This window comes from Melopsittacus undulatus, chromosome 4 (genome assembly GCF_012275295.1).
Source record: "Melopsittacus undulatus isolate bMelUnd1 chromosome 4, bMelUnd1.mat.Z, whole genome shotgun sequence".
Lineage (NCBI taxonomy): Eukaryota > Metazoa > Chordata > Aves > Psittaciformes > Psittaculidae > Melopsittacus > Melopsittacus undulatus.
The window spans coordinates 63,804,839-63,829,507 of NC_047530.1; the positions used below are offsets into that span (position 1 = coordinate 63,804,839).

At 41.3% G+C, this 24,669-nt stretch overlaps 1 protein-coding gene across 5 annotated transcripts; it reads right to left on the reverse strand.

Annotated features, from left to right (window-relative positions):
• Window positions 1-264: 264 nt before the first annotated feature.
• SLC16A9 (solute carrier family 16 member 9) lies at window positions 265-18,951 on the reverse strand. 5 transcript variants are annotated; one of them, XM_034062320.1, is made up of 7 exons: window positions 18,832-18,951; window positions 14,633-14,690; window positions 13,312-13,540; window positions 5,185-5,328; window positions 4,198-4,293; window positions 1,501-2,409; window positions 265-1,152 (listed from the first exon to the last, which is right to left on the reverse strand). In XM_034062320.1, exons 3-7 carry the CDS (start codon window positions 13,505-13,507, stop codon window positions 974-976), a joined length of 1,524 nt encoding a protein of 507 aa, XP_033918211.1. In that variant the 5' UTR covers window positions 13,508-13,540; window positions 14,633-14,690; window positions 18,832-18,951; the 3' UTR covers window positions 265-973. The 5 variants fall into 5 exon arrangements, with proteins under 5 accessions (XP_033918211.1, XP_033918213.1, XP_033918212.1 ...); XM_034062321.1 differs by lacking the exon at window positions 18,832-18,951 and adding an exon at window positions 18,484-18,727 and having other exon boundaries at window positions 974-1,152; XM_005153654.3 differs by lacking the exon at window positions 18,832-18,951 and adding an exon at window positions 18,192-18,402 and having other exon boundaries at window positions 974-1,152.
• Between the last annotated feature and the right edge of the window lie 5,718 nt (window positions 18,952-24,669).

Genomic DNA, 24,669 nt, shown 5'->3' on the forward strand with positions numbered 1-24,669 from the left:
AACATGACAGAGCAAAGATAACATTGCTGTCACATTTTTCGTTTTCTATTAGATCTGCCTTGTTGAAAGCTCTAAGCCCTAGCTAAGCACTTCACAGCAGGCTCAAACTACTAACCTGTAGCTGTGCAACAAGAGATGCCCCCCAGTACTGCCAAACCATGGGTGACTTGCTCAGAAACACTCACTTCTGAGTGTCCATGAGCAGATCTCCAACTCCAATCTAAAGATCATGACCTCGCATAACCAAGCCAGTATTTCTTTTCATGGTTTCAACAGTCATATTTATTCCTTGGTTTAAAAGGTTTTGGTTCAACAGTTTTATAAACAGACTTCACAAAATGTGCAATCCTTACAAACATAGTTCTTAGTTGCAGTGCTAGTAAGATTTGTTACTTTCATCATAAAGTTTGCTTCAGTTACATTACACAAGGTTGGTTTTGTTCCCCCTCTTATCCCTCCCAATTGGCACTTCATTGTAAATTGGAGAAACTTGAAAAAGACAAAAAGTTAATCTAAGGATGACATTATAAGCACCTTGCCACAGTATTACACTCTAATAAGGCAAATTTTTGTCTTGTAAAGGCTGATTGTGCAACTTGGAAACCTATTAAAGGTGACAGAAATGCCAGCCTTTTCCCATAAGGAACAAGCCTTCATTTTTGCTTCAAGGTTTTCACCTCTCCACACCACCCTCTTTAAGAAAAACCAACAGTACAGCTGATAATACAGTAGAATATACCCCTTACAGTGTGAAAGGAAATTACAGTAGACACAGGCTGAAAACACGGTGCATAGTGGACAAAATAAGACTGTTCTTAAGAAAAAAAATAAGAAAAAAGTGAAGAAAAATGAACTGAACAACAATGGAACTTTTCTAGTCACAAGGATTGGGGGCTTCATAAATAAATGGAAAATTACTAAAATACTTTGCTGTATAACATTAAAAAAGCGCAAAGGGTTTTCCAGTTGTCACCTAAGCACTAGATGCAACTTTGTAGGAGTAAGTATTTGGAGGCAGCTTTGAGCTCTGGTTGGTGCAGGCATTCCAGCAGGGTAACGCTGCCAACAGCAGAAGAAATCCACCCAGTAAGACACAGAAGCCACTGAAATAGAATGCCGTGTCATATTCCTGTGTCCAGTCATAAAACCAACCTGAGGGTGAAAATAAGAGAGAAGCCTATCAGTGAGGAGTTAAATGTAACACAGCACTGTAAGTTAGAGATATATCATGGGGAGTAAAATAAAAACACCATACAAATAAAAAGCTAAATCTAAAATACAGTTTGACCATTTAGACATGAAATGTGCCTTTCATCAAAGCCAAAACCAGAACACAATCAGCTTGGTTAGCTCAAGTGAAACAGGCTTTAAATTTTCCTGAAGATTTTCGTTTCATCTTTCTATTGTTATTAGGGCCAACTAGAACTACTTGCATGCAAATTAATTCTGTCTGGTCCCGACAAACTCATGTTCATTTTATCATATCTATCTTGACCTTACCTACAATCGGTGGTCCGAGGCTATTTCCAAGTCCAGCAAAGAACATTAATATCCCATATGCGTGAGTCAGCTTCTCAATTCCCACAGTCTTTGTTGTCACGTATGGAAAAATTGACCAGTTCCCAGTCAAAAAACCCAAAACCCCAGAAAGCATTGCTAATGTAAGGTAACTTTTGGCAAATGGAATTGCAAACAAGGCCACTCCTGTCAGTAGTAAAGTAGTTACATACAGATATAAAGTGTTAACCCATTTAAAATCTGCCAGTATTCCTAAAGTAAGTTTGCCAACAGCAGTCATAATGCCTATAATGGAAATAAGAGGCATGTGATAGTCATCTTCATTGATGTTTGCACTTCTTGCCACATCTTCCATGAGCAGAGAAGGAGGAAATCCACCAATATCAAAGAGCAAGATGGCAACAAAAAGAGCTGAAAATACTTTGTTCTTAAAAAGAACCATGGTTTCCTCCCAGTAGTTCAAATAGAGCTGCCATTTCCTTTTGGCAAGTTGCTTGCAGAAGTTTGTCTGTTCTACAACTTTCTTTTTGTACGTGTCTTTCTCATTTACATTTATTGAGCTTAATACGTTTTTATTTAGAATGCTATCCTGTTTGTAGTCAAGTACATTGTTAGCACACTTTTCATCAATGTAGCCCTTTTCAAGGATGCTTATATTTTCTTCAACAGTCTTTTCTTTTTCATGGTAAACCAAATATTGTTCTGGGACTTTGTCCACACATGTTTTTTCTGGTGGAGGAGAATCAGATGACTCCAATGGTCGCATTAGGCTGCCACAGGCTAATATATTTAGAGACAGCGCACCAACTATTAGCAGACAACCATCCAGTCCATATAGATCAATAAGCTCTCTTTGCAATGCTGCATATACAAAGAGTCCAACACTTGAGCCTATAAAAGGAAAATAAGACCAGTTTAAACTGAAGAACTGAGAACATCCTTCAACACTAACAAACACCTACATTTCAGCAGCTACAAATGCACTGCCACAGGAATGGTAAGTCATTTGTGCTCCTCTCTCTCCACTCTAATGAACTGGTTAAGGTATCATACCTCTTGAAGTTACAGTTTCTTTGCTGAGTATCCAAAAAAATGAAAGCCTTTCAAAACATCTGAATAATTTGTAACACTACAGACACTTTAGAAACAAGGATCAACCCTCTATCTGATGAAGAACACCAGACAACTAATAAGCCATCCTTCTGCCACACACTCAAATACATGTACCCTTTCAGGTGCCATTTGAGTTAGCACAGACAGAATTTCACACACCATTTTCTCTCTTCTCCTCCTCACTGCCACCTTCCTTCTCCAAGTTAGAAACAGACCAGGGGTTCACCAACAGTCTTCTAGAAACAGGCCTTTACTGCTTAGTGTTTAAGGAATGGGGGCTAACACGGTGTAAGTTTAATACAAAGGCATTTCTGAAGCTCATGCATTTGAGAAATCTGGCTGTTCAGAGGAAAACAGTGAAAAGTAAGTTATGACTATGAAAATTAGCATTTTATGCAATCCCAACAATTCAAAGAAAAAGCTCTTTGTTGGAATGAGCATCGATCCATTGTAATCAATGGATGACCAACTCACAAATACAGAGCATTAGTTTGTTTCAAGTCAATTTAAAGACAAACTTTAAATTAAAATCATTTGCTCAGGACTGTTGCTAGGTTATATTGAAGCCATTTATATACTTCAGTGATAAGCACTAGAAAAAACAATTCTAAAATTCAAACTTGTTTTGTCTTCCAAGAACTAAAATTAACAAAAGCTCAATAAGATCAGGGCTCAAAGCAAACGCCTTGAAATCCCAACAAAAGCCACTGAAAATGGTTCCAAGGAACATTTCTGCAGAAGTTCCCCTTAATTCTGATGGTATGGATTTGGCATTAGTATCTCAGAATACAGACTGCACTGACCAGGCCTCTCCTCACTAACAGCTACTTGAGAAAACAGTTCAGAGAGACTCCACACAACAGAGGAAGCAAGGAATGAAACAACAGCCTTCTTTAACAGTTCCCACTTGGTCCATTAATTTAGCAATTCCTGTGAGTGTAAAGCACAACATCACACAATGAACCAGGGAGAGAATGAGAAAGAGTTTTCAGCATCCAAGAATTTTCCTCCTATTACCAGAGGTTTGTTTTCCCAGGATCCATTTAACATAGATGGACAAAAGCTGGGATGAGCTTTTGAAATATTCCAGAATTTAGTCTCCTTTTAGATTGGAAATGAAAAAATACTTTATATATTAGCCCATACTTCAACTATTCCTTTAAAGCTATAGTTAATGTGAGGTTATGGTTATCCACCACTTACACCCTGCATTTCCAACCTTTTTCACTTATCTTGTGCAAGAAAGAAAAGGAAGAAGAGAGCTCTATGGAAAGTTTCCCCTCTTATTACCCATGGCATACAGCCCAAGCTACTTGTGAGACTTTCATTTTAGTGAATGCCTTTTTCTCATCCATATGGATAACACACACCATACACCTGCATGGGTTGTTACTATTTTATCTGATGCCTGATTTTATCTGTTCATTGCCACCAACATTTTGACTTCAGTACTACTTCAGGAAACTGAAGGTAACTGAGAAAAATACAATCTGTTTTTTCTTGCCCTGGCAACAGTAGCTGTATCAGAGTTGACAAGTTAGAAAGAATGACAATTAGAAGTCATACCTGTTGAAATCAGACCAAGTGCAAGGCCTCTGCGTTTGTCAAAATAGTGGCAAGTGATGGTAACTGTTGCGGTATACAAAAGGCCACATCCAAGCCCTTGAGAAAAATAGTTAGAAGTAAAGCATGCAACATGCTATGGGAAATGAATGCCCCTTTGTATTCCCCAGATAATACAGTAGTGTATCCTGGGCACAGAGGTACCTTCTAACTCTGGCTCAGGATGAGCCACTCTGGCCTCACAGACAAGGCCATTAGGATGCCTGCATTGTCCCACCTCTCTCTCCCTCTTCCATCCCTGGCTGCAGAACCTGCATGAAGCAGGATGGGTTTGAGGAGCTCAACAGCTCAGGCTGCATGCTGTGTGGAAGGGTTACATGGCTTTCAGTCCAGGGGCAGTATCCATACAGCACTGTGCCTGAGCCAGCACATTGCTGGGTCCCTGCAGGCCAGCAGCATGCTTGGATTCCTTACACCAGGAATATGATGAAACATCCACAGCAGCCCTCTGCAGCACAGAGGGTCACCTACCAGGACAACAGCACTTTCATGATTCTAGCACAGTGCTTTCAGTTCAATCCTGTTATGCAGAGAACAACATTGCTCCCTAATGATCTCTAATTTATCATATTAGAATGAGTACATGACAAAATTCCACAAAACTTGTTATTCCTTTACAACTGGCACTTCATTCCTGCCTGCAGAAGACCTTAATTCCAACCCTTAGGAAAAACCTCAGCTTTTCTATCTCTATCATGTCAAAGGAGGACAAACTGCTTTCAAACCCTGATGAACATATACATTGCTTTTATCTACCACTACATGGCAAAAGTCTACCTCTGACACCCCTCCCCACCCCAAAATATTCATTGATAAATCAAGTCCCAGACTTCACTTTGTCTCTGTGAATCAGTTTCTCCTTTCAGATTCATTAACAAGTCTCAATACAACAAAGAATAAGTCTCTACATGAAGGAAAGGTTTTTCTTACCAACAACAATCCCATACGAAATATATAGAAAGTATATGTTAGGGGCAAAACTGCTCATCATGAGGCCCCCAGCCACCATAAAGCCACTGAAGATTGACACTGGTCTTGCTCCAAAAGACGATACACATATACTGCAGACAGGACCTAGAGGAAAAGCAAGAAAAACATTCATAGTAACTATAAGCATCAGGAAGAACTTATAAAAAATATCAGTCTCTGGAAATGTTTCTTACAATAATTGTACAATTCAGAATACTCATTTTTCCAGGGTTCTTTAAAAGAGTCAGTTATAAAAGCACACAAAATCAGGCTTGCAAGGTTTTTGCTCAAGGAGAAACTGACAGCATCAAGACCACAGAATGGTACCAGGGCTGGGAGGGAGAGAGCCAGCAACACATTCTGTAAACATAGGATGGTACATACGTACTAGGGTACAGCACTGTCAGTACACACCTAAGAACTTGTACAAACATTCCGAAAGAGTCATCTTTAGGTACCAAAAAGAGTTAGACCATCAGCCAGGCTTTAACCAAGCAGGTGTTTTTTTGGCAAAAGCCAAAAACCATGCTTCAGAAAGACATTATCTATTCATCTTAATTTAAAATAAGGTTTATAATCCTGAAATACAAAATAGTGACTTTTGAACATAACCATGTTAAGAATGTCACCTGGTGCTTACACAGAGGAAATATCTGATGATATTATAGATAAAACACTATGCCCCCCTGATGTTCTAGGGAATTAAAAATTGTTAATCAGTATTTTACAAAAATAACTGTTTACTACCTATCTTTGTTTCTGCTGCAAAATGACAGAAAATAAAAGGCATTTATTGAGAAAATCCAGAGCAACATTCATGAAGTTCAGAAGTTTCTCCTTTTCTTTGTCCCCCCAGTACTTCTTGGTTGGTTAGTTCTTCAAAACAAGAGCAAAGTGCAGGCAACATTTGTACTCTGACTCTACTCAGGCAGTTCTCTCCTCACAGAAGTGGTAGAACAAGCACTTATTTTCAGTTGTGTGACCCGGAATACACCTTTTAGTCTGAAGCAGCATGCAAGCTTGTTTTCATGCATAAATAAGCAACCAGGAAGGGACTTGGCTTGCAAAAAACAATCTCTCATCTGAAACCCTGCAGTTCCAAACACTCATACATCGACTTATATGTTAGCCCCAAGATCCTAAACTCAGCAGCTCTGAGATTAGAAGTCAGACACAGATGAATTAAATTATTTAAACACCAATAACAACAAAAAAAACCCACCTCACCACTTTTGTATCTAATTCACAGCAATATGCACTCCATAGTCAATACAATCTGCAAAAGCAGTAACTTTGGATTCTGTTGTTTGTTAAGGTTGGTCATCCCTGACTCACTGAGATTCCCAGCAGATGGGAAGTGAGCCCAGAGAAGTGATAGGTAGTGGACAACAGCTGGAGCTGAGGACGGTGCTTGCCTAGGTTTGCATAGAATCTAGCAGCTGGGAATGCACGCAAGGTTTTCATGTAGTTACTGGCTATGAGACAACCAGTTCTGTCAAGCAGGAGCACAGTTTGTTAAGTGAAACAATTCTCCACAGAAAGGCAGGGCACAACTTTTGCCCTGCGTAAGAGCTATCTGCCTAGGGAACGTGAAGGGAAGCAAGTTGGCATTGGGGCTTATCCAGGCAAAGAATAGGGTTAAAGAAGAATCAAGAAAACTCTTACTTGGAAGCAGGGTTTATTTGGATTTTGGAAACAATGAAAAATGAAGATATAAGCATTTACTTCTGCTCAACAGTCAGCATGGTGTGGAAATGAAAGCTGGCAAGAATAAGTTGGGCAGAGTAACTTGGCAAGAACAAAAGCTGAGATTGTTGCTGATTCTAGAACTTGCAAATTACGATTGGTAAATTTCCTAAACCATGGGATTTAAAAATAAACAAAGGATTGAATCTTTATTACATAAAATATTCTTCTACACTAAAAGAACATTAGGTAGTGATAACATAATTCAATTAAGTAAAGGAATTCACACTCTTTCTGTTCTTCATTTCTGACCCACTACCTTCCTAAAACAAACAGTGTTTCCCTTCCACCTGCTCTCTCTGTTTTGACACAGCTACTTCCAAGAAGGTCTTTGTCTAACCTGGAGTGATGGTACTGGTACACAGTGCACTGACTGCTACTAGAGGATCTGAAATGAAGCTAGACCCTCTGACACCCCAGCCAGAACAAGGGAGACGCAGAGCTGAAAAACATGTCTTCATAATCTGACAAGGACACTCTCCTCTGGAACACCATCAAAAGCATCTCTGGCAGGGTCCAAGGTGATACTCTTCCAGCTTCTCCCACTTAGAAAAATAATCCCAAAGGAGAACAAAAAGTACAAAGAGATCTTTTAGCTCTGACATGGAAAACAACCTGTGCAAAATTGGAAAACCTGCTCCAATAAGCTCAGTATTAAAGTGCCATCTCACACAGCAAGAGATCTGGCCACTCAGCAATGGCTCTGTTTATAAGAAAGAGTGCCAGGATAAGTATTAAAATAGTTATTATGGGTCTCTGGGACGAGAAGAAAAACAGCTCCATCTTCCCCTTCACAATAGGCCCTACTTTCACACTTCCCTCATCATCCTGCTAGAAAATAAAAGTCACAAAAGAAAACCCCTGTGACAGCCAGCATCTCTGTTCTTTTCCCTGCCTTGTATTCCTTCTCTTTCTCTGTTTCCCAAAGAGATGGCATTCTTTCTTTTTTTCCACCAGGCACAGTACCTTTCTTTATCACCATGGTATTTGCTCAAGAGTTCACTGTACACAAACATGTTATTCTCTACAAGTATTCATTTAAGCACAATGGGTTCAAGGCAGTTAATTCTAGTTGAATATCCAACTTTCCCAGAATGGGACTGAGACTTGCCCTGTGAACTCCTGCCCTGTGGCTTTTGTTCAAAGTGGACATTCTGAAGAATGTAGGAGCCTACGTACAGCTGCATAGGAAACAGCTCTTCAGGCAGCATAAGGCTTTTCGTTAGCTGACTCTCTTTCAGAAAGATCCTTCCACTGATAATGTATTTCTCATTGTAATGTGAACAATATAAAAATAAAATCCCAGGGGCAACCCTCAATAGTAAGCATGGAAAAAGGCTTTTAAAGTCAGCATTTTGTTCAGTTTACCAAGCAAGTCCAGGGGCTAGGACTGGTATTAGAATAATATTTAAAGGCATTGATAAACATTTACCTCTTTTACTAGCAAAAGCCCCTTGGGTTTTGGTGTTTTTTCTTCCAAATTATGTATCTTAAAACTAGACCAAATTCTACAAAAAGCAGAAGTGACCAGCCCATTCTATAAGAATGGCAGCTAACCCTAGGTAGAAAGACTTAGAGGCCAGCACAGGGACAGCCACTGCTCTTCTGCACACACACTGTCAAGACTTGGCATTCAGTAATATCAGGCTCTGCAGGGAAACAGTTAAGAAGATCCCCAGACAAGATGGGAAGAAGTAGCAGAAAGAGATGTGCTGTTCATAGGCATGTAAGATCTTCATGCAGAGACCAAAGAGGGAGAATTCCCAACTGGAAACTTTTGTATATTGATATTTTCATAAATATTTTTTTCTTAATAAAAGACTACCCTCAGTGAGACCCATCTGTAACAGCGAATCCTTCCTGAGGTGTGAAAACCAGTTGTCTGCTGCACTCACAGGATCTTTGTAACTATCCCAATCTTCTGACCCCCTGACAAGCACAAAGTTGTTCTGTTTAACTGGCATCAACAACCAACGCTCTCGTCCTCCATCTTCCCACAGGAAGAAAACTCGCGCTCCCTGTCTCCACTTGGTCATCTCAGGGGTCCTCCCTCCTTCACCTCATACACACACAAAACCTTTTGCTAAACAAACAGCACTGGACAACAGAGTTCTTTTTCTTATCACCCTAATCTGACCCATCCTACTTGTTGGTATCTGTCCGAGCCTGTTGAATCTGTAGAGTAGAAGCAATGCTCATGGACTGGACATAAAATCCACTGGACAGAACACAATATTTGCTGTATATTAAATGCATTGCTAAAACCTGGTCATAATACATATAATATTCTCCAAATGTTTGCACTTTGGATAAGACTATAGGTCAGAAAAATCCTCTTTACACTGAGCAGCAGCCCACTCCCAACTGACTGAAAAGACTGCTCCTTTCTGATAACATTATTAACAGAACTGGGCTCCTCTTCAGAGATATCTTTGGGACACCTCCTCCCCTTCCCACAAATTATGTATACCTTCCATAGTTTACAGTGGGGGCTACATATGCATGAGGGTTTTGTCTGAAAATGTGTAGATGCTGCAAAGGTTTTTTTTTTAAGTTGTAAAAATATTGCTTGAAAAAACAAAACTAAGCTTTTTAAAATATTTACCTGAATGCCTCAGATCAGCAGAAACACACCATTAATTTATCAAGACATGCCTTTCGATCTTCCCTTTGTTCTTCCTCCATTAATACAGGGGAGTAGGAATGGGGAACATACTGCTGGTGTCTCCTCCTATGCAAAATACTCTGAAATCAACTGTTACTAATAACAGCGGTAATGCCAGGTACAGGCACCAAGGTCTTTGTCTGTTTGCTTTTAACTAATGTAACATGGATCAAATGTAATTTCAGGCTCCAAATGGACATAAAATTAAGAACACTTGGTGCAGGAGAAACACATGATCTTGAGCAACAAAAATTTCCTCCTCTGGACTGTCTTAGTAGGGGAAACATGCTAAGATCTTTCATTTTCTTCCTATGCAACAAGCCCTCCACCATCCATGAAGCCATGTGCCCCATCTGCTAGAGCCTGATCAGTGTTATGACACCTGATATTGCAGAGGCCTCAACATTGCTCTATACAAGAACACTAATGCTTTTCTTTCACTGTTTTAGGAACATTTCTTCAGACACACTTTAAGGCCACATGACAGGAAATTATAACTCAAGTCATTCTGCAAGGAAGAGATCAACCAGGTCTCTGTCTTGCTCCCTTTTCCAGCTGAGCAGTCCAGCTTGGGGCTGAACACTGCCCTTAGCAGCGCTGTCTGTGCTGTGAGCAAGAGGACAGAAATCAAACACCAGACAGCTAGGAAATCCATCTCAATAAACAAGGTGCTGTACTGGGTTTCCATGTCTCCAGTCTAAGTTTAGCTCTCACAGAAGTCAGAAGTAAACATTGTAGAAAGGATATCAATACAGCAAATGTGAAAGGACTCGGCGTCATCAGCTACCTCAGAAAATGTACACACGTAGAAGACACACAGAACCTTTTCCTGTGCCAGCTGGCATACATGTAAAGACATTTTCTTCTTTTTGGTGAAATTACAGTGCTAATATAGCAAAGTCACTGGACCTACCTTCCACTTGTTACAGAAGCTAGCTAATACATTTCCAGTGCTATCAATGAGAAAGCCTTCCTTAAGAAAATGGACACTAACTTATTTTGTGTGCAGAGCTGCAAATCTACCATAACTGCGATTCTAAGTTGGACAGAGCTCGTAGAAGAGCCTTAATTAAGAGTGGAAATCTCTTGAATCAATGGCAAAAAGACCATATCATGGTACAGGCTTAAAAGAAAATCTCTAATTAGACTGCAGGCTCTAGGCATACACCATGCTAATTCAGGGGCATTTCAAAAATATAGCACTGAAAGATAACATTATTCACCAGCTGAAAACTAAAGCTAAGCAACTTGTAACATAATATCAAACACTTTGAAGGAAGAAATTAACTACTGAGAAAGTTATGAGACAGAGAATGCACTAAACAAACACGTTCTAATCAGTATTTTCTGCATACAACATGTATTGCTTTAAGAGTACCAATATTTGAAAATATGTCTTTGGATAACTAGATCAGAGACTGGAGACCAAAACAGAGGAGAAAGGAAAGAGCAACAAACACTAAAAGAGTCAAGTTAGGAACATTAAAAGGCAAGGGGTGTACAGAAAAGCTTTGGGGTAAAGCTGCCCGGTTACTAGCGTTCACACAAGCAATACTGCTGTTGAAATCAGCTTGCTTGGGGAGACTGCCAAACTATTAGGTTATAGATAATCTTTTCACATACATAAAAATATGCTAATAAAGGAAAATTCAAACAGCCTGTTCATCTACTTTACATATGTTGAGACACAAAACCTGACCTATAATGCTACAACCTGCAATAACAGAAATAAGAACAGAAGCAAGTTCTCTTTCCCTGTGTTCTTGAAAAGCGTGTAACTTTGCAATGTGTTGTACCAATACATTTGCACTGAAAACATATATGTTCATTACACTAGTGACTGGGTCTGAAAAAGGCTCAGTATGAACTACATGAAAAAGTTGTAACTTGTCAAGTGCATTCTAGTTTTATGTAGATGTTCTGATACTTACAGTGTCCCTTCAATGAGTTTACCTTAAGTTATTACTAAGGTCAGACCCTGGTTTGGAAAGACAGTGGGATCTCCCATTCCACGTAAAGCAGGGAACTTACATTTTGTTTTTAGTCTACTCTGATAACATCAATGCAATTAAAAGGCTCTCACTGTACTTCTCTGAAGGCATTAAATATAGGAATGTCTAAACTAATCCCAAACTGCAAGAATAAAAGTACACCTGCGAGACAACAGTTTTCCTACACTATCAAAATTTCAAGCAATTTTGTAATTCCATACCAAAATCAATTACAATAGCAGCTTTTATATGTATTATTCAGTCACAGAAGTTCCTATTTGCTATAAAGCACACTACTGGCAGCTGCTTACAGTGGCAAGACAGAGGGCACTGAGAATCTGGAAACTAGCATGGTGCTGACATACAAGAAAGCAAGCTGAGGCTTTTGTCAGAAAGTGAGCCAGAGACTTCTGTCTCCAGGGAGAGGGTTTTCCTTCATCCCTTCTCTTGCAATTCCCTTCTGCCTAGTTTTTCTTCAGTAACTTGTTTTTCTTCTTTCCCTCTCACTTCATTCTCTCTCTCAAGTTCATTTAGGTCTTGATCTGCTAATAACAAAAGTCTATGCCCTTAACCAGGAAAATAAAAAAGTAATAAGAAAGAACAGTCTATACTCCTTTGCCCACTTAAATCCTGTGACTGAATATAGTCTTCTTGTGGTTAATGCACTACATGCTTTTATCCATTTCTGTTCTGCCTAGTGATACAAAACCTAACAGTACTTGGCCAGTTATAATGTCTTACAAACCAATGGTCTTTATTCAAGTCTGTATCGCTATTTGAACATCACCTTTCTTTTAAGGAGAAATTTCCTCAGAATCCTGAACTGGATTTTGTCCATTAAGCAACATAATTGCTTTTCTCCATAGCAATTGCTCTGTTGACAGGCATTTTTTTTCCAGATTCAGCAAAAAGATAATAGTTCCCATGGAGAATCTTTGAAAAGCAGAAGTTAGTGATATTACCCAGTACAATACACACACTCAATATTAAAACAACACAACAAAACAGACATGGACTTTCAAAGTGGTGTTTCATTTCCCTAAAACTCTACTGTTACTCTCAAAGCGACAATGTCTTACTAAAGAAAATATCCCAGTAAAGCTGTTTTATTTAATGCCACTGTTATCCATAAGTTTCCAGTCTTCAAAGGGATAAATTTCCTCTTCAAAGGGATAAATTTCCTCAAACAAACAGTGGAAAAAAGCCCTACCTAAATGGTGGGCTTACTTCTAGAGCTGAAAAATTAATAACTAGTTTATTAATCGATTTTATATTTAATTGAAATCATTTTTTAATCACTTCAGACTAACAGTTTGCTCTGACTTTAAAGATACTAATGCAAATATCACATTTAAAACCTCATTTTAAAAAAGTAAATCACATCAGCACAATTACCATCCAATTTCCCAGAGATTTTCTGGTTTTTTTTTTCAAATACAGCAATTTTTAATTTTCTAAGGGTAATATTTTTATTGCTTTTTTACCATTCTATTGTTTTGGTTTACATATATAAGCTGTACCACTATAAATGCACTCTTCCTATTCATCTTGATCTAAAACAAAAACGCAGCATCCTTATTCTATCTTTGCAGCTGTCTTTAATACAATTCCAAAAGCACATACAAATGAAAGCATTTACTAGAAAGAAATGTTCTGATTTAAGATAGATACTGTTTCTACACTTACTGGCAAGCAATCCGATTCCATTTGCTAGAGATCCAACCCAAGCAGTCTTGCCTTTCCCTTCTCCAAAAACATCCAGCCATTCTAAATACAAGACTCCCACTGCCAGCGGTGATCCGTAACATAAGAACTGAGTAAAGAAGGAAACGACAACAATCACCCAGCCCCAGCCGCCATCCGGTGGTTTCCGAAATACCATCTTGTCAGATGAGTGCAGATGTGAAGGCAGAACCTTTTATAAACAAAAACCAAACAGAACAGAGCATTAGAAATGTGACTGATCTAGGTTTAGAGCATTAGAAATGTGACTGATCTAGGTTTAGAGCATTAGAAATGTGACTGATCTAGGTTTACTAGTACAAGTGAGCTGTACAGAGTAACACACATTCAAACAGAGGCTTATTTCATCCTTCCAAAAATACATGCAGCACAGCATACAGACAATGAAAATGAGTTACTACTTGCTACTTCTACCTCTCCTGCATAACACAGGAACAGTACAAAGCATTAATAAGTCATACACACCTCATCAGCACTATATTACAGAAAGGGAGAACATTTCATTTTGTGAGTGTTAAATAAGCCTTGAGAAGACCTCAGGCTTTAATATTTGCCCTAGTTCAAATAGAGAACCACATGGCCACCTGCTGTTAAGACCTCAGATATCCTGAGTGAAGCGTATAGGCTTGAAGGACAGGAAAAGCTACAAGTATGAAACAATCCAAATAAATACTTTAGGATTAAGAAAAAAAGTTATAAAAATATTAGTTCAAGGTTAAAAAAAAGTCTACCAAATTGTAATCTCAGCATAGTACTTGGCAGTTTAGGGAGGTGTCCCAGTGCAGTTTGCACACACCACCCTTCCTGGAACTGGTGATCACTTCTTGACTCCATAAGTACCTTACTCTCCCTCACATGGCAAGATCCATCACCTGCGTATTTATGGCTATAAATAACTTACTGTCCTCACACCTTCTCAAGACTGGTTTGTGAATGTAGGGACAGATACCTCTAAAATCTAGCAAAGGCTTTAGAGGTTTCCCAGGCTAAATTGCTTTGGAGTTTGGATGACTCCAGTGATACTGTGTCCTGCACACAGTTAACCTGCCTTCTCTCAGTATAGGGAGCAATCTGCCTGTGATAATTGCAAAACCCATGTCCTGTTTCTGGCTCTGTCACTAACCAAATGTGTGATTTTTATTTCCTTTACCCTGTAGGATAGAAAGCTACAACATAGAATTTCAAGGATTAAATACTATAAAGACATGAAAAAAGCCCACCTATAGTTTACATGTGTAATGCTACTTTGAGGGTAGATACTTACAGATGATGACAAAAGACCTTCAGTTTCCTACAAACGTAACTTCACGTGATAAACCTGCCTGCAGAGAAAGAGAAGCAAAGCAAGTTTTCAGCTAAAGCATCACTGCAACAGGGAGCACAACTCTGAAATACTGGTGTCTTCATCCTAAATCTCTCCTTTTTCGTATCTTTTCAGTGGAACTTCAGACGTAATAAAGTTATCTCAGTGGAGAAATACTGGTCCCCCCTCAATTAATTAACAGCTGACAGGAGCCTTGAGCCCCAAAATAACAAAAACACTGTCTACTAATGTAAAACAAACTTTGACATTCTAGGTCCTTTAGGAGTGATTTACAGTTTTAACATACTGACAGTCCTTCAAGATACAGTACCTCCAGTCACAATTGTTACAAAGCTGTATGTTTCATTTATATATGTAAGCTCTAGCAAGTGTCCCTTAAATACAGGAGATGCAAGGGTGACAGCTGGGATAGACAGAAATACCATGCCATAAAATATCAAAGCACTAAAAAGCTGCTTATAGATACTTTCCTACAGCAATAACCTTTATACAAAAGGGGATCCCCCTATTTCTACACAAAATATTTGATCTATTTGAATGCAGTCACCAAAAAAGCTGGCACATGCATCTCTGCATACATTAAGTATCACTTGGCTTGTTTCATCCCTGACTGGAGTAAAAGTGGTGGAAATAAGTAACAGCTTCAATGAAACACACACTGGGACAAAGTGAGGAAGTTTTCAGAAAACCACTAAAATAATGGAAACAGACAGTGAATAATCCCAGCTCATACTTGTTTAAAAAGTAATCTTTAGAAAACAACCTTTTTTGAGGTTATATTGATTTCCACCACATTGATGCCCTAGAATCTGGCACAGAGACAACTCTGAGTTCAGTTCTGCTATTCTAAATATTTGATGGGGAGGAAGGGAGGGCAGGGCTAGAAAGAAAAAAGTTCTCATATTCTTAGGTCATAAAGTATTTTCTAAAAGAAAGGCTAAAAAAAGCCTCTGAATCAGTTCCTCATCTGCTGCAAGTCTGCACAGGGTTATTGACTTTAACCAACTGCTTCCAACTTATGGCAGCAAAAGAGCTGACCTTCTCCATGCTGATTTCTCCTATTTTGCACCACAGATCTCTTCCACGTGTTTTAGATAAATAGCAGATTTTTAGGTACCAAAGCCATCTATTTTCCAAACACTTCAAACCATTTACAGTCTGCAATTGTCAAACAAGAAGTGAAAACCACTGTCAGTTTCCTCCCAGAAATAATCCTCAAAGTGAAGACTATGAAGTCCCAGAGTTTGCTTTTAGGAGCCAACATGACCTAACTTCTCTTTCCCCTCCTTGCAGGTTGCTCCTTCATCTCACACTGCTGTGTGCCTTCTATCTAAAATAAGGTGTATTTTCTAACCTCCCTGAAGGCATGAAGTCCTGAAGAGATCACAAGAGCTGAGAGCCCTGTGTGAAGAGATTGGTCCCCAAAACCACCTGTTATGATACACAGTTAAAGATGTCCCAGTCTGGGACTGTGGATATCAATGAATCTTTTCTTGGTACATTATTTAATGCTTCCCTGAAAATGACAAGTTGTAGTATAAGAGCTTAGTAGCACGGACGAGAGCTGACAGTAAAAGCTAAACCTTTGCTATTCCCAACACTGCCTACATGGGCATCAAATCTGTGCATCAACTTGGGAGAGATCCAGAGTGCCTTTTACTATTCTCTATCTGTGCAGAAGGATGGCACAGATTGCACAGATAAACATGATCGTCAAAAATAAAGAAACAGAAGCCCACACAAAAGAGAGTGCTCAATAGTTTTGCTCTCCCTTGGAATCAACCAGGAAAACTGGTTGATGCTGGAAACAGACAAATGAACAACCACGGGTTTAAGATTCAGGTGGGAAGAATTTCACAAACCTTACTATTCACACAATAAAATGCTTCAGACTCCAGCAAACCTAGCGACACCAAAACAACTGAAATGGAGAAATGAAGCACAAAGAATTAAACAGTAACTTGAGGTTCGGTCAGAAAAAGCTTTTCAGTGCGTTGTACTCACGGAGAATAAGAATCAGAGGAAGAGAGCTGCTTGATGAAAGCCTTTACCAACAACAACAAGAAACCCTAGAGAACGAACTGAACAGTTTTAATGAGGAAAGAGAGAAGTGAGGGGCGTCTGGCAGCAACTATTTTCTTTTACCTAAGCAGCTTTATCACAAGACTGAGCTCTTTCTCTAAGAGAAATCTTAACATTTGGCATAAAGATGACAGAGGAGCACAAAAAGATTATTTATCTAAACACCATGAGTACAACTGAAATGCAAACCCTCAGCACAGAACCTAGGATTAATCTGAGGCAAAGGGAATCTTGAGAAAGACAGTAGCAATACGATTGTTTCCAGATTGTTATTTGTACATCTGGAGTCTGGTTAAGAACACTGTTTTCTGCAAGCAGCACATGGCTGTGAAGAAAGCCAATGTCAGCAGAATCACTGTGTGATTTACACTCGGCTATTCCAGTTTTGCAAGGCACTGGTACAAATTAAGGCAGTACCAACCAAAACACTAATATCCCTCATTTTAAGTTAAATTAGATTTCACGTAAATTTTTACTTATTTTTCAGACAACCTCACTGCAATTATCATCTGAAGCTTCTGCTACCCTTAGCATGCAAGCAACACCTAAAGCATTAGAGTAGCAGTGATGCATTAGACTTATTTTTTAACATATCTCATTGCATTCAAACACCTACATCGGTACTGACATGACAGTGTAAACACTGTATTAAATGCACCAAAAAAGATGCACCTGTACTTTGATGGCATCAGACTGCAACTGATGTTCTAACTACAGCAGCTCCCACATGTAAACATTTAAGTTCTTCCACAGTTAATTCCTTTCACACTTGTATTTCCCTCTCAGTCTCAGCATTTGGGTCTACCTATTTCTCATGCTCCTCCACTTTCCCTTTTGTAAGTTATACAAGAGGCTCATCAGCATAAATATTTCCTTCTATTTCTGCTTGATAAGGGAAGGAGCCTGAAGTTTAAAACAAAACAAAATACCAGAACAAAGCTTACCAACAACACAATAATGCTTTTCCACTGCGCAAAACAAGTTCACATAAAGAAGCATCAACTAGGGCAGCACATAAACCAACCAGCTTTGTACAAATCTGTCAGCTCAGCAGAACCAGTCCTACCTGTTTCCAGAGCCTCACTGCCCCAGAAGGGATGGAACACCAACTTCCCCCCCACCAACACAACTGCCCGTCAGACATCCACACAGACAGATGTAAGCCAGTGCTGCTATACAACAACCATCCAACAACATTTATCACAGGAGAACAACTCTGCAAAACAGAAATGCAGTGTACACTGCCCTACACATCCCAACCTGTAAGTGCTCCACTTGGCGTTCACTCTCTCAACCGGCCCGTGTCCCTCTGAGGGAAAGGGTGGGTTCTTATAGCCCCGGCTCACCTCACCTCCCTCCACGCCCTCAGGGGCCAGCCCACCCCTGCCCCAGAGGACAGTTACACATTGACACCTACCACCTCCAGCTCAGTTTCAATGGGAAGCACTCATCCACGCAGCGAAGCGCTCCAAGAGGTGACCAAAGGTCGCCCTTGCCAGCCTGATGCCACACACATGGCGAGGCAGGGTCATGCTAGGTTACCCTGCTCCGGGGCAGCCACGGCCTCCGCAACACCAAGGGGCATCTGCAGTGAGCGCACACCGATGCCGATAGGTGCCATGTGCCCACAGCGGGCACTGACTCCACCACAATGTTAAGTGCCGCTGGATGTCAACAGGCACCTACAAGGGATACCAGGAGGCAGGTACCTGCAGGCAACACCAAGGGGTGCTCCCCGCTGGCACCGAGGGATGGACGTCGATCGGCACTCCAAGGGAAGCGTCTGTCCCAGCGAGCACCAGCAGGTCCTGGCTCGGCTCCTTTCCCCGCAGCCCAGACGTAGCGGAGGCCCTTCAGGGCCATCGGCCTGGCACGGCCGCCACCGGTACTGACAGCCGGGGCAGCCGAACGAGACCTCCCTCCGGAGAGCCGAGCGGAACAGAGCGGCGGCCCCGCCTGACCGGCTCCGGCCCAGCTCGGCCCCTCTCTCCCTTCACCCCCGGCCCCCCATGGCCCGGCAGAGGCCGCGTCCCCCCGAGTTCCTCCGTCCCCGTTACCTGCGCCCCGCGCCGGCAGCAGCGGGCGGCCCGTGGGGCGAGGGCGGCCGCTGGAGGGGGGGGGCAGGAGCCGCCCCCGGCGGGCCGGGGCAGCCCCGCATCCCCGGTGCAGCGCGGCGGGGCGGGCCGCGGCCGGCACGAACCGGTTGGAACTCGGGAGAGGGGAGGAGCTGCGGGGGCCGCCGCAGCCTCCGCCTGCAGCCCCGGGGCGGGGGGAGCTGCCACGACCCCCGGTCCCGCCCCTCCGGGCTGGCGTGGGGAGGCCGCTCGGCCTCACCTCCACAGCTCTGCGGGCAAGCCCCGGCCTCGCCGCCCCCTCCCCGGTCTCGCCGGGCACGGACGGACAGCGGTCGCCCCAGCAGAGCGGGTGAGGAGCCGCCCTCGCTCCCTGCGGGATAGCGGCACTCACCGTGGGGTCCCGCTCCGCCCGTCCCAGCCCTACCCGGCAGCGTAAGGGCCTGGCTCCGAGGCACACAAACCACACTTGCCCCCATCCTCTGCTCTTTTATTAGCATGCCCGCGTTGCCCCCCGGAAGGCAGGAGCAGGGCGGCAGCTCTGTCAGGCTCACCGCAGCGGCTTCGAGCCTGCTCGGGTACCAAAGGCAGTGTAACCACTGCAGGTCGGGCTCCCCACCACCATCATTGCCCAAAGGTCTCAAATTTGCGCTGCAACCAGCAGTGCAGGTAGCGTTCATACAGCACTGCTACACGAGCCTGCTAGCTCAGGTAAGAGCCACTGCCTGTAGAGGCAGTTTCATGAAAGCCCTAGCCCGTATCAACATGCATGGCACATACAGGGCTGTTAGATGTAGGACAAGGTAGTTGTCAATTCATGCAAGTTCAGCCACCTACAGCTTTCATCCTGCAGACTGCAAAATCTGGTGCAGAAGCTCTTTGAATACTGCAGGTATGAGGCTCTACCGATTGTTGTGTGTTCAAAGTAACAGCACTGCTGCTATCTGTGCCCAACTTGGTCAGCTCAGGTATCCACACAAACTGCATGTAGAAGTACAAATATGTCCAGGGTTGAGTGAAATTCTGAGAGTTGAAATATTCCTAGATTTGAAATTCAGAAGCGATCTCAGATGCTTGGAGCCTGCGCAGCTCCTGCAGATACAGCACAACTTCCCATTCGGACCCACAGTCTGCATTCACTCCTCCATGCAATATTTAGGAAGGTTCATGAAGTTCAAGTGTCTTTTAATTTGCCTAGATCCACCTCACAGTTCTTATGGTTCAGTCTGGGGTACCTTGTCAAAAACGGCAGCCAACTGAAACAAGTGGGTGGGGAAGAACAGGAACCATCCGAACTCTAGAAAACTGGTCCAGGAGAACTGAAGTAAATGACATCTCACCTAGAGAGAAGACAGGGGGGAAACATAACAACATTCTTCAAGAACTATAAGAAGTTACTGTAAAAAGAAAGGAATCAATAGCTCTGCATGCACTTTAATTTAGGTAAGTAAAAGGAGTGGTCTTAAACTCCATCAGGAGATACTGTTTTAGGTATTAGGAAAAGCAAGGCTAGCTTGGTACTGGCAAACACTTCTTTGGGAGATGACAGCATTTTGGGAACACATGTGCACTACATGCTGAAGTGAATGACTGAAAACAGCTCCCCAGACAGTAAAACCCCCCTGTTTACTTTCATCATTTCTTGGGCTCCAGGACACAAGCTGAAATCGAAAGGCTAACTGAATCTTTTCCACAGTCTCAAAAGAAATGGCTGGAAAATGACCATTCTGAAAACAGCCATACAAGATGTGCTGCTTCCCACACTCCTTACATACTCATAAACATGATAAAACCTTTTTGTATACAAGTACATATAAAGCTCCAGTTCCATTGCAGCACTTGATGGAAGTGTTTTGCTTTTTGAATTCTACAGAAGCTTAAAAATCAATGTGGGCAAAATAAAGCACAGGACATTCACTCCAGCATCTGTAAAACCAGCAATGAAGAATATTTGTGTATTCACAAGTACTGCATACAAGGAGATTGGAGTTCACAGTGGGATGTCTACACAGGAATATTCAGAAGAGTTAAGGAGTATCCGTTACAGTGTACATTGAAATACACTAGATCTTCACGCAAATGAAGCGGTTCTAGTCAGATGCAAAACAACTTCAGATCACAGGCATCCTTAGACCTGAATAAGAAACCCCACCTGAGAATAAAAAACACACTTTAAATTAATACATATTGATCCTAATTGCTTTGCTTTATCTTCTCTGGATGCCCTCCTGATGACAAGTCCTTGCTTTTAATTAGCTCCACTTTCCATATGAATATGCCCCCAGCATTCCGAATTTTGAGAGGTCAACCTTTCTGGAAGGAATCAGGTCCATGAAAACAAGCCACAGAAATAAAACACTAGAGAAAAAAGTCCCTTCTCTGTGTCTCCTTTGTCCTTGGTTTCATAATAAGCAATGCAGCTCCCTCCAGCTCTGTTTCTGCTCACTTGACCTACAGTATTTTGGCAACTGCCATTTGGCTTCGGTTTCAAATCACTGGTTAATCTTATTTCTTCACTTCAGAAACACTTCCTACAGGGCCTTCAAAGGCAAACAAATTATAACGTGCCACAGTCGCATCTTTCACAACCACATTTCTGCCGCACACATCACCAGAATTCTTAGATCCTCACTTTATAATAGAAAATTTAGTAAAACGCTGAATAACACCTATAAATCCCTCTCACCCCCAACCTCTGGGGTTGAAGAATCCAAAGGATAACAGTACTCAACACGGCCAGAGACGAGAGCAGCTCCTAGTTAAAAAGTTACCTTATTCTTCGTAAGCCACAGTGGCAGGATGTGCAGTTCCAGGTCAATAGCAGCTGTATCAGCATACAGATGGTCTAGAAATAGTGTAAACTCTGCAGACAGTGCAGCAGCAGCATCTCCTGAGGGTACACAGCAGAAATTTAGAGGGTACTCGTACAGCATCCCAAAAGTGGCTCTTCTGGCAAGGGATGCAGCTGGTGTGCTCAACACCCTAAAACTGAGGATATCACCCTGGGTGGTGGGAAGGGGAGTTTGAGGGGTTCTGGGTGGTTGGTTTTTAGCTTTGATTTTGTTGTGGGGTTTTGGTTGGTTGGTTTGTTGATGGTTTTGGTTTTTTTTTTTAAGAAGGTACATAACCCGCAATGGAGGAACATCTCAAAACATAAAACAATTAAACAACTTAAATATCTGATCAACTACTGACCTGTAAATGGTCATCCAGATTGGGAAGCATCCTTTTGTACACTTGCAGTCTTTACACAATCTGTGTAGGAGGAAAGACTCTGGAATGAAAGGGACAAACTTCAAAAGTTTGTCCAAAGTTCACTGTCTTCTTAGGTGTTCCGTTAACTTGTTTGTGGAAAATGTCCATTAATGTTTGAAGGAGAAAAAAGGGTTGGAAAGCAGTCAGTAGTCTGACTAGAGTTTCATTTAAGCAGATATATTAAATATATGTGCACTTCCAGAGTCTAAAGAACAATCATTTGTCTCCAGCAGCCTTAAAAGGCAATACTTCAGTAGTTATAATTTAACCCTTCATGTGAGAGGCAGAAAGAATGAGTCTTGTCAAGTGCAATTGACCATGTTAAGCAGGATCATTTTACCTTCTCTCAGATCTCTGTGAATGGGGGTAAGATTACTTAAACTGCAAAGAACACATATTTCTTCCAAGATGCCAATAAAGTACCACAAACCCTGCTGCCAGCGTCACAACTACGCTGACAGGTAACTGAGCCTACATTGTTTGGGGAGATGCAGATCTAGCAGCAGAACTGTCTCCCATAACAGTATATATCTGTATATACTGTATATATACAACAGTATATATCTGCCGTATATATTTGCACTCTCTAAACTGATAAAGAAATCGTTTGGGTTTATTAATGATGGTTTATGTATTAAAGCTTTAAGGAAAAAAATCACAGTAACTTAAAGCTTTTTTTTAAATCACATGTACTTCAACTAACATACAATAGTGTACATGAAATGACAAGTGCTGGCAGCATGAACTGCATCTGCTAAGAGTGTGAACTGCAAACAAAATTAGTCTTGCATCTCTAAGCAAACCAATTTACCAGTTCCATTTTTCTACAGCATCCACTTTCAGGGAATATAAAGCAGAACATTTTTGTTATGGCATAGGTCTCTCATGACCTCTAGGTTTGCCATAAATTCACCAAGATCAGTGCCAGTACAGACCACAAGTGCCGTTTTTACTGAGATGATACAAATTTTCCGCTGTTCAACCCCATCTTCCCATGCAGTATTGATCTTGTTAAGTGTTCCTCACAGTAAAGCTAAAACCCAGTTAATATGGTGCATGTCATACCAGGACAGCTCAAAATGCACTCATTATCTTGGGGAAAAGATTCAAGTTTCTTTACAGGTAGAAAGGAGGTTACTTAGAGAAGGCAGGCAAGGGTAGGAGCCATCTTATATAGGAGTGAATCTTGCATATACAAGTAGGTATGTTTACGTTAGAGAACCAGATTCCAGTGAAAATACCAGCATATTAAAATGCTCACAGTACATATAAAATCCAATTACTTTGCAGAAAATAATATCTATCCCCTTTCACATCTCTTTCTGAGCTATTGTATATAGAGCACATAAAGTGATTGCTCAACTAGAGGAAGACTGGTTTATGCAACCTCTGCTTTATTCTTTTTAATCAGGAATATCAGAGCTCTAAGTTTTACTTTCTGTTAATAAGCTTCATGCCTTAAGAGGCTAGCATAACAATCTTTATTAAAGAATATGATGTAAATTGGTTAAACACAGTTTTACTATCAGCAGTGGATGGACAGAAAATAGAGAACTGGACCCTTAGTACTGCTGAAAAGCAGCATGAACTTGAATAAAGCAAGTACCATAATGTCCTCTAGTCCCAGTTTACAAACTTCTGAGTGAAGGCTGCACTAATCAGAGCTGTGGCAGAGGGCATGATGAGGTGGCAAAAATGCATTAAAGAATGTTCTTTAAGAACATAATTACTCATTTGTTACACAGAACTATCTCCAGCTTCTGCCTGTTGAGCACATGACATGGAGAGGGCTGTTAGCAACCGCATCACAGCCTGCTAATTTCCCAGTGGGATTTAGATGGCACAATACTGTGTCAGTAGTATGCTCTAGAAATGCTCAGTTCCCTTCCAGTGGATAGTTTCTAGTCTTTGTAAAGACTGGGTAAAATATGCTTTGCAAACATAGGACAAAATAGATAGATGACTTCATCTCAGAAAAAAGGATTACAATCTCAGCATATCAGGCAAGTATTTTTGTTGAGGTAGTCAGCAGGTAAAGCATCAATACTGGAGATGGCTCCTCAGAAGTATTGTTTGCCTATTCCCTGCTGACAATTCAACCATCTGCCAGTAGAGAATACTGAATTCTAATGGCACATGTTAACAGGGCAGGAGGTAGCATAATGCATTCATGTGAGACTCTGCAGAGTACAGGCATACTTTCCATCTTGCTTGAGTAGTAAGTTCATTTAATAGAGTTGAGTTAGCTTTGCCCTCCCTTACTTAACTAAAATATTGAGGAAGGTATTTATTTTGTGTCAATGGAGAGGCTAATAGTAGCAGTATGAAACAGCCAGCCACCTAAATTCACCTCAGTGCAATCTCATTTCAATGCAAATGTTGTCATTTTTTTTTTCCTGTAAAATGCAGTTCTGTTAGTTAAGATGTAGTCTTATTTCCAGTACTGCCCCTGGCCTAGTCTGGGGTCTTCACAGGCTGAGACTGGGATCCTAAATTACACTGCATTTTTGTAGGTGTGCTTATGCACCCATCTGTTGGCAATAAAGTACATGCTAAAGCAGTTCACAA